The 9,769-nt window shown below is 61.1% G+C and overlaps 1 protein-coding gene across 3 annotated transcripts in view; it reads right to left on the bottom strand.

Moving 5' to 3' along the window:
- Nucleotides 1-3,145: 3,145 nt before the first annotated feature.
- IGF2R (insulin like growth factor 2 receptor) overlaps nt 3,146-9,769 on the bottom strand; it is an 88,696-nt gene continuing 82,072 nt past the window's right edge. For 2 of the 3 annotated variants that reach the window (XM_037520682.2, XM_037520684.2), the window contains exons 45-48: nt 8,194-8,380; nt 6,482-6,631; nt 5,546-5,615; nt 3,146-4,895 (exon numbers count right to left, since the gene is read on the bottom strand). In XM_037520682.2, coding sequence (XP_037376579.1) covers nt 4,479-4,895; nt 5,546-5,615; nt 6,482-6,631; nt 8,194-8,380 — 824 coding nt within the window. In that variant the 3' untranslated portion in view covers nt 3,146-4,478. The remainder of the gene's footprint in view (nt 4,896-5,545; nt 5,616-6,481; nt 6,632-8,193; nt 8,381-9,769) is intronic. The other variant, XM_037520683.2, reaches the window with a different exon arrangement.

Here is a 9,769-nt window from a genome sequence, read left to right as displayed (position 1 = left end):
GCTCCCACTCGGGCTTCTGGGGGGTTGCGTGCGCTCGCCCGTGGCCAGGGAGGGGCATGGCGTGTGGCCATGTCTCCAGAGCGCATTGCCATGCGCATTGCCACAGGACAGCATTTTTCCCAGGCCGGCTCCCGGACCTTGAACCCTCCTGAGCAGAGCAGGACCAGGGACTGGGGCCCGGGCTCAGCCGGAAACAGACACTCGTGGCCGAGCCCAGATGTGCGAGTGGAGCCCTCTCCACTGACGGCCGCCCTCCGGGGTAGCCAGGAGAGACCAGGCGAACCCCAGCTCCGCCAGCCCGCCTCTCCACCCCAAGGGCTGCGGGAAAACAGGTGGGGTGACTGCCCACCGGTGCCCCGGGCCGAGGAGGCTGCTACGGGCACAGTGCTGGGCGCCCTGCCCCCCAGGTCTGCTCAGCACCCCGCCACCCACCATGCTGTCCCAGGGGACACCTCCTGTCTGCTGCTTCCTCCCTGGCCCGCCAGGAGGGGCCCCCTCTCCCCACCCCAGCACCTTCTTCCAAAACAGCACCTTCAGCGGAGGTCATTAGGGGAGTTGTGAAAGGATGCTGAGGAGCGTGGAAACCACGGACGCGTGGAAGCAGCCTGGGGACCGTGGTGAGGCTCTCAGCTGGGCCTGTGCCTCCGAGGGGCCCCTCCCCCACCAACCCCCTCCCTGCGCCTCCCCTCCCCAGACAGCAGGCCCCCCAGACCCAGGGGCCACGTGCGCCCCGCCGGCCAGGACCATCTTCTCACCTCCTTGTGTCCCGGCACACAGGCCGAAGTCAGGCACGAGCCCCCACTGGTCTCCCCAGTGGCCCCCCACACACCCCTAGAGCTCCCAGGTACCCCACGCTGGAGTGTGGGCAAGTCTGCACACAGGGTGCCGGCGAGGGCAGGGACACCTCTGGGGACCCCGGTTCTCAGTTCTGGTCCCCCTTGGGCGCTGACTTTCCAAGGCGAGGCGCCTGAGCTTGCGTCCACGGCTCGCGTCGCGTCTGCTGTGGGAGCCTCGTCCAGGGAGCCGGATCCGTCCAGGCAGGAGCCCCTGACAGCCCTCCCTGCCCGCCCACCCTGTCCCCCTGCCCTCCTCATCCTCTCACTCCCACGTGCCAGGCTGTCCTCGACGCCGAGCTCACAGCAGCGAGCCAGCTCCTGCGGGCGGGCACCGCGGGCAGGCCGGGAAGGGGCAGTGGCAGCGGGAAAGGACTAGAGGCTATAGCGGGCAGGGGGCTGGGGGGGGGGCTGCAGCCGGGGGAGGTCTTGTGGGGACACTGGCCCTGGGGTGGCTGGGGGGCAGCGTCCCAGGTCCTGCCAGGACTGGGCTTCACCCTGAAGGTGCGGGGAGCCATGGGGCCATGAGGGGCCCCGTGTGGCGTGGTTCGGGCTGAAAGGACAGCGGCCTGGCACAGCCAGGTGCCCCAGGGCAGCCCTGAGGGCAGGGCCCGGCGATCCCCACCCCACACCGCTGATGAGCGAGCAGTGGTGCCACACCTTGGCCCTGTTCAGTGCGACGCTCAGCAGGGCCGTGAGATCCTGTGATTTCCTCTAACACCCGAATGTCAAAAAAAATAGGTAAACACTAAAATTTTCTGGGCGCCCCCACCCCCATCTAGCAGACACGAGAGCAAAGTCATCTTCAGGGACTTAATTCACAACAGGCTCCGTCCTGCAGCTGTGCAAGGACCCGCCGCCTGAGGGTCGAGCCGTCTTTGGAACAGAGGCCCCTGGACAACAGGGGGCCGCTCACACGCAGCCGCCTTGGACTGGCCGAGGGGCAGCTGAGCGGCCGCGGGGGCTCCAGGGTACAGGGCAGCAGGGGTGCGGGAGGAGAGCTCTTGTTCCGTGGCCCAGCCTGCACCTGGTGCCCCGGGGAGGAGGCGCGTGGAGGACACACGTGAAAGGAGGGACATGCGGACACGATGGAGCACGCGGGGAGGCTGAGGACGGCAGCTGTGACCTCCACGTGGTCTCTCCTCTTGTCCCCGCTTCCTGGGACCTGCCTCAAAACCCTTCCTGCGGTTCCTGCCAGAAGGAGCCTGAGACCCGTGGCAGGCTTTCCGGCCTCAGCAGCCCCGCTTCGGGCCAAGCCCATTTGGCTGGGCATTTGCCCACGAGGGGATGGGCGGGTGACTGAGTGGTTTATTGGGAATGACCTTCTCCCTTCTCTTTCTCTGTGCACTAATCCTATTAAAGTCTCTCACACGAAGAACTTTGCTCCTGTGGGCACAGACGTCAGAACCCTTTAAAGCCTGTGAGTTTGTGGGTGCCAGGTGCCCCTCAGCTGCACTAACATTTTCACCCCGTTGATAAACGGAGGGCCCAGATAAAGATTTCACAATCTACCCCAGCCTTGGCGTCTGCGGGGCGTGCTATGGAACGGCGGGTCCTTGCGGCCCCCCTCAGCACCCGCGTGTCGTCAGGTGAGGACAACTGAGAACCAGCAGCGCCCGCCGTGAGGGGTTCCCTCTCCATGCCAGTGACCGACGGCTCCTACTATATAAACTAAATTGAAATGTGTGTTTGCTGGAGTCGTTATGGCACAGTAAGCGCCTCAGCCTGCTTCCCGGTTCAGTCTATTTAGCAAACTCTTGACTCCGCCGCAAGTGTCTCCGCAGTTACCACAGGGAGTAGGAGGTACAGAAATGCAAGTCACTAACGCCTCACAAGCCCGCCTCTGGCCCATCAACCCTTACGGAAATGAAAGCAGGTTTCGTTTCCCCCGGACCGGCCTCCCGCCAGGCTGGGCAGTGCCACACGCCCGCTGCCCAGGCCCAGCAAGCCCTGCCTCCGGGAGCGAGCCCGCCCCCCCGCCGCACCCCACGCAGTGCCAGCAGGACTGGTCACGCGCCTGCTGGGGACTTGACAAGACACCTCAGGGTCCAGGCCTGTCTCAGGCCGACCTTGCCGCCCCCAGCCACTCTAGCCCCACACTCCACGCAAGGCCACCGTGTCCGTGGTCCCTCCGTCCGGAGCCACCTCTGCCCAGAACGTGGTCCCTCGCGCCTGCTGGGGCTCGCCCGGCCGGCGCCCACAGCTGCCCGCCCACTTTCCTCCCGGATGCGCGGCCCAGCGGCCCCGGGGGGCAGCCAGTGCCTCTCGGGTGGGAGAGGGCAGACGAGGGAAAAGAACAGGGACGCCTGGTTAATAATTTATCTTTTATTGAAATTGTTTAATACTTCATATTACAGTAAATTTGATTGAAAAAAAATGAGGAAAGAAATCAATTTTAAAAAATACACTCATGTTGAAATCATATAAGCCAGCCAAACTGAGTACAAACCGAGAATTCGGTAGGTGGTTTGCTTTCCAGTATATAAACACCACCGAGTCTATGTACAGTCTAGAATGCAAGAAAAGTCATTCGTTAAACACTTGGAGAAAGGCGCCCACGGCGGGGAGCAGGCGGCCGGCCTCACCACCCCGGCGCAGGGCCCGCGGGGTGCCGGCCAGCGGCCCAGCCCTCGGCGGCCCCGCCATTTCTGTAAGCCACGCACCGTGCAAATTAAGGCTTCTATTAGGTCAAATGGTTGATAAACACTTTTTTTCTTCTTAAAAAAATAAGCACAGTAAAGGTGGTATCATGAGAACCTGAAGGCGAGACCTGTACCCCAAATCTGAAAAACGTTATTTTCTCTGACATCTCCATTCTCTCTCTCTCTCACACACAGACACGCGCGCACACACACACTCAAATCAATCTTTGGGCGGTTGGTGGAATTCACCAGCTGGCGAAAGAAATACTGATAAATGTGCCGTGTACACCCGGACTGAAGTTACATGCAAAAGCTGCGGCCGTTCTCGGCAAAAGGCAAAGACAGGCGAGCCCTCCAAAGCCCAGGCACTCGGGGGACGGTGCACACGCGTGTGCTTGCACGTGCGTGTGTGTGCACGCACGTCCCCTTAAGAAACAGAAAGCGAAGAGAGAAGAGACAGAATGGAGTATTCTAACTTAGAGGATACATAATTCAAGACCAGTTCGAGATCTCGTATTCTCCTAGGAAAGCATCCTAGCCAACCACAGCTTCCCTGGCAGCGGGACGACCGGACGAGGTCCCCTGCACGCAGGGAGAAACTGTCGTGGGTTGTTGTGTTTTTTTTTTTTAACTTTTTCGCAAACCTGAGTAATTGTCAAAGTCAATAAATAGGAGGAGAGAATTAAATGCTAAAATATAATGGTCAAATGCCCGACGGGGCCTAAAGCAGCAAGGGTTTTCCATATACAGCCCTCGGTTCCGAGATGCGTCCGGCCCAGCGCCCAGGACAGCGCCGGGCAGCAGGTGCGGTGCCTGGTCCCAGGACCGTGGACACTCGGGAACGGGCGAGCACCTGACCCTTCTCCCTCTCCCCCTTCACGAGAACACTTCCCTTTTGAAACTGTTTTTGTTAAAGGCAAAAATGACAGAAGCATCATCAAGTTGAAGTCCTATTTGGTCGGAGCGTCTGGCTGTGCCGCCGGCGCGGGCGCACGGCACGGGCCTAGATGTGCAGGAGGTCCTCGTCGCTGTCGTCGTGGAAGGAGGCCAGGCCGCCGGGGGTCCCGGGGGCGAGCTGCGCAGACCTAGGCCTAGCCCTGCGGGCCTTCCCGCCCCTCACCAGCCCCACCCGGTCATCCCCTCTCTCCCGCGGCACCTTCCTAGGGGGGTTCCTCACGGGGTGCAGACTCTCGGCCCCAGCCCCTCTGCCCGAGTGAACTTTCACCTCTGGCACGGTCAGCACCTCATCCTCACTGTCCTGGTCATCCCCATGCAGAGACGTGAGGGCTTCGGCCTTCACGGACTTGGTGGTGATGTGGCCGTTCTCCTGCCCGTCCTTTGGGGGCCGCGGAGCTGGCACCTGGATCTCCTCCATCAGCCACTCGGTCTCATTCTCATCCGCCTCTTCCTCCTTATTGACCTGGGCAGGAGGAAGCAGAGGCCCAGGACCTCCTCTGAGATCCTGTTCTGCTCCCCTTTCCCTCCCCCCACACCCACGCTGAACCAGGACCCTCGGCTCCCTGCCACTGTCACCTCAGATTGGGACTGGGTCCCACGGGAGGGCACGGCCAGGCCCCCAGATCACCAAGGCTGCACAGTGGAGGCAGCCAGCAGGGCACCAGGAGCACCAGCAGCGAGCAGGCTGTGCTGGCAGTGGGGGTCCTCAGGCCGCTCGGTGGGAGCCCGGCCTCCCCGGGGTGGGCAGGGGGCGGAGGCCGACAGCCACCTGGAGGAAGCTGGGAGCCTGATGGAGCCTCAGCCTTCCAGAAAGGAAGTGGCCCGGCAGCCCGCGTCAAGAGGCACATGTGTACTCATGGCCTTTGGCCCAAAGGATCTCTTTTCTGGAAATTTTGCTAAAGTCTGCACAAAATTTTTCCTTTCCATGTTTTCTCAGAATAGCCAAAGAAGTTAAATATTAAATATGCTTAAGGGTATCAGTTGCAGCCACGATGAGAAAAAGTTGAAGGAAAAAAAGGTTGTGCGCTAGGGTGACGCTTTTCTGTCTCAATTCCCCTGTGAGGACACTTCCTTCCCGCCCGAGGGCACCATCACACCTGCCCTCGCCCTCACCTTAGAGTATTTGTAGGACACGTCCGCGCTCCTCCGGCAGCAGCTCGTCAGCTTGCTGAGCACCGTTTCCCTGTGAGGAGGAGACCAGTCACTCCAGGGCGGATCCAGCGGGGCGGGAGCCCCACCCACAGGCCCTCCCGGCCTCTGGCCCCTCAGGGCTGATGAACAGACGAGGCCCAGACAAGCGCCCCAAGGACAGGCGTGCTGACCCACTAAGCAGGTTATAAACCACTTTGGTGGAAACATGTTGGAAGTGGCCAGAAGTGGACCCAAATCCTGCCCCAGAGTTAGTGACTGAGCAAGGCCAGAGCAGGTCAGAACGTCCGTGCCTGGTGGCGTGTGGCTGTGGGCAGACCTGCCTTCTGCCCTCAGGCTGGGTGGACACGGCATATGCACGCAACTGCCCCAGGCAAGTCATGTGTCTTCTGGCCCAATCCTGTGCCCACAGATACCTCAATGAGCCAGCCTTTCCCACCACCTGCTCCTCTGCCCCTGCAGGGCTTGGGGCTCTGGGCCGCATTCATGTGACACATGAACCGGCGGTCAGTCCCCAGGGAGAGGGACAAGCCCTTTCATCCAGCAGAAGGCAGCTGAGATGGCAGTGTGGCCGACACACAGCAGGCGCCCAATACGTGCTCACTTTCCCACGGGAGCAGAGGAAGAGAGGAGGGAAGAGGTGGGCCCAGCTGGCTGGAGGACTCTGCTCACAGGTGTGTCTTCATTTACTGTCCATCCAGAGACCGAGGTCCTGGGACAGGTGGGCCAGGCTGAGCCCACAGGGCATCTGCGGTGACATGAGCCCAGACAGTCCGGCCAATGGGGCACCTTGTCTCAGAGGCAGACACCGCACCACCAGCTTTGGAGAAAATGTCCACGGTTTTGACCGAGAACTTCGGGACTTTGGCTGCCGCTGGGCTCAAAACAAACGCTCCTCACCGTCTCTCCTTCTTGTACAGCAGCAGGGCCAGCAGACACACAGTCAGCGCCACCAGCAGCAGGCTGAGCAACGCCCCCACGGCCTGGCTCCTCTCCGACAGCCCCGTGTGCTCCTGCTGGTCCTCGGCAGGGTCGCCGCCGAAGGTCACCCTAGAAGGAGCCCATCTCAGAGGCCCTGCGCTGTCACAGCCACCCCAGCACCCCCAACTCGGGGCACTTGGATTCCGCCTGCCTTCGGCTATCTGGCAGCACCCCAACACTGGCGCCGCCAGACATGAGGAAAGTGATGGCAAAGCTCTCAGAAGACATCAGGCAGGTGTTCCAGAGACCAGATCGGAAGACATGGCCTCCTCCAGTCTTTGGCCACCCCTCTGGGCTCTGAAGGGGACAAGGCACTTCCGAAGCACAGCTCCCTGAGGGGCAAGCTGGCCACTCTGGTCTTCCAGGACAACAGCCTGGCAGTGGCTTCTCCACCCACAGGGCATGTTGGGATATGACAGAGGGATACCCACAGGCCACCGCCGGGCGGGCGCCGACACCCCACCAGGCACTCTCCCAAGCCTGTGTTACGCCTCAGGATGCCGTGAGGCTCCTGATAAACACAGCGGCTGTTAAGCCAGCACAGACTCCCCAAACCCCCCACCCCCTGACAGGTAAAGCAGCCTCTTCCCCTGATGTCGTCAGACACTCAGGGAATGCAGAGCAAGTAAGTTAGAAACACCTCCCCTTTCTGCTAAGAGAGCCAGAAGTTTGTGGGGTGGCTCGACCCCACTAGCGCTGAACTCGAGTGTTTTCAACTCCCCCAGTTGGCTCTGGGCCCTGTGGGGAGCTGGCCCCTTGCTTGCCCGCTGCATGACGCCCAGCAGACTCCTCCTCTCTCCACGGGCAGTGAAAGTCATCCTCGCTTTCCCCTACCCTCTCCCCCCACCCCTTAACCTCAGACGCCCCACTGCATTTATTAGTGGGTGGCTGGCACCCCTGATCTTTCTGGCTCCAGGCCGTCCGGGCCACCACACCTCAGTGACAGAGCAGAGACCCATCGCCACCCAGAGGCAGGCGAGCGGGGGTGCGGGGGTGTGAGGTTCCGGCAGGATGCTCGTGGCACCGCCTGCTCGGGTGGGGACATCGCCCCAAAGACTGACAGACAGAATTGTCAGCAGCCTTTGGACTCTGCCCCGCAGCTGATGCTGCTCGGGCACTGGGATGCTTCATGTGCACCCCAATGCCTTGCCGGGGGGGCGTCACCACCAGTCACGCTCCGTGAGCCCTGCTGGTACTGTCGGCCTCTCTGAACCCGTGACTCTGGTGGTGTGTTTAAGTTTCAGGTGCATTTCTACTGTTCAGCTAATTTCTCGTTATCGGTTCTTAATACAAAAGCATCTCAGATGTCACTGTGAGTCCAAGATGAGGCCGAGCACCTGCCTCCAGGAGCCCTGGAGGGAAACGTGGGCTGGAAGGGGCGGGAGGCTGCAGGAGGCGCTGGACCTGGTGGGCACCAGGGGGCCCGCCAGGGGCAGCTGTGCAGGCTGAGCGGGCAGCTGTCAGTCACGGCAGCTCTCTACTCCGCGCACTGGACACGTCCGTGATAACCTCACGGGGAAGCACAGCCCGCACTTGAGCCAAGTTCCGCGCTCTGACAAGGGGAGGCAGAGCCGGGAGCGTCCCCCAGGAAGGTCAGCCCTGCCGCGCCTGGGGCAAGTGGGCCCACTTACCCCAGCGGGCACACGGCGGACGTGTACCAGGAGAAGAGGTACTGGCAGTCAGCCGTCTCGTGGCTGAACTCAGGGATCCCGTCCTTCACCAGAGGGTCACAGTGAAAGAAGATGGTGGAAGAGACAGACTTGGTCTTATCCTTCCCACACTTGGAGGACGAGGCGAACACCACGTCGAGATCACCATCTGCCAGAGGCGACAGAAAACGCCATCACCATCACGTGTCAGCGCCAGGCCGAGTTTAGCTTTTCAAGTCTACAGGAAGTGCAGACTTGAAAGCAGATGCAGGGGTGCGTGGCTGAACCCCAGTGCCCTTCTTCACCAGTCGTCCCGCACGCTAGGGCGCCCCTGCCCTGAAGAGTGTGCTCGAGGGAGCCCACCCTGCCCAGGAGAGCTGGACTGTGCGGAGAGGCAGGTGACCTGGGAGATGGGGCTCTATCAGCCCTCCTGAGACTGAGCACAGCCAGGTGGGCAACAACCACCCTCCAGCCCCCGTAACCACCAACCACCCCCCATAACCACCAACCAACCAACTATAACCGTCAACCAACCAACCATCAACCAAACTACTGTAACCAACCAAACACCCACCCAACCAACCACCAATCAACCAACCAACTGAAACCAGCCAAGCTGTCAACCCGCCAGCGCACTGGCGCACCCAACGGTCTCCCGGACACTGGCCCAGGTGAGCTCCGGGCGGGCCACGTGCCCCATGCATGCCCTGATTCCAGGGGGAGAGGACGAAGGAAGCGCCTAGATCCCCCCTGTGCACCGTTTGCCCTTCTTTTGCTGAAACAAGTCCGAACCGAAGCCGTGACAGCGCTGCGGGTCCTGGGAGTCTTTCTAGTGAATCATCAGCCTGTGGGTGGTGATGGGTGAACCTGCAGCCGGTGTCAGAAGGGAGCCGCACATGGACTCTGCCCCCTCGAAACTTTGCAACTGGCACAAACTCTTTGAGGTCAGCCACTGCTGGAGCAGCAACGTGGACTGTGGCACGTGGGGCGCACACATCCACCAAGGAAGGCGCCAAAATGCGGGATGAGCGGGCCGGGCTGGGTGGGGGCCTGTGCACCCCCCATGGGGGCTGAGGCATGAGCTGCAGCTCGGCCCACAGGCCAGCGTGTGGGTGTGTGCCAGAGAGCTGGTGGGAGGGGACAGCAGCTCTTCTCAGCTAGAGCCGGGGCCTGGGTTCCTGCTTTAGCCTCTCAAGTGAGTGAAAAGACTCAGGAGCAGATTTTAACTGTATTTCTTCATGAAATGTGAAAAATGTCTTACAACGAACCCTACTTTCTAGTGCTGGTGAATGAAGAAGCAAAAAGGGCTGGAAGGGATTTCCTGAATTGTGAATTCGTTCTGAATCCAGAAATGCACATGGATGTGTACACACACACACACACACGTGGGCATGGCACGGGGAGGGCAGGCAGTCTAGGATTGCCTGGTGACTAGACACACCACCCCGTGTAGGGGGAGGTCTGACCACAGGGACAGCCCAGGAGGCACGAGAGCAGAGGAGGACCTTGCTGACTGGGGCAGGGCCAAGGCTGGAGAGGTGGGAAGGTGGCCTGAGGA

This window comes from Talpa occidentalis, unplaced genomic scaffold (assembly GCF_014898055.3).
Source record: "Talpa occidentalis isolate TD23 unplaced genomic scaffold, MPIMG_talOcc4v2.1 talOcc4.2, whole genome shotgun sequence".
Classification (NCBI taxonomy): Eukaryota; Metazoa; Chordata; class Mammalia; order Eulipotyphla; family Talpidae; genus Talpa; species Talpa occidentalis.
This window is presented reverse-complemented; position numbering and strand designations above follow the sequence as displayed.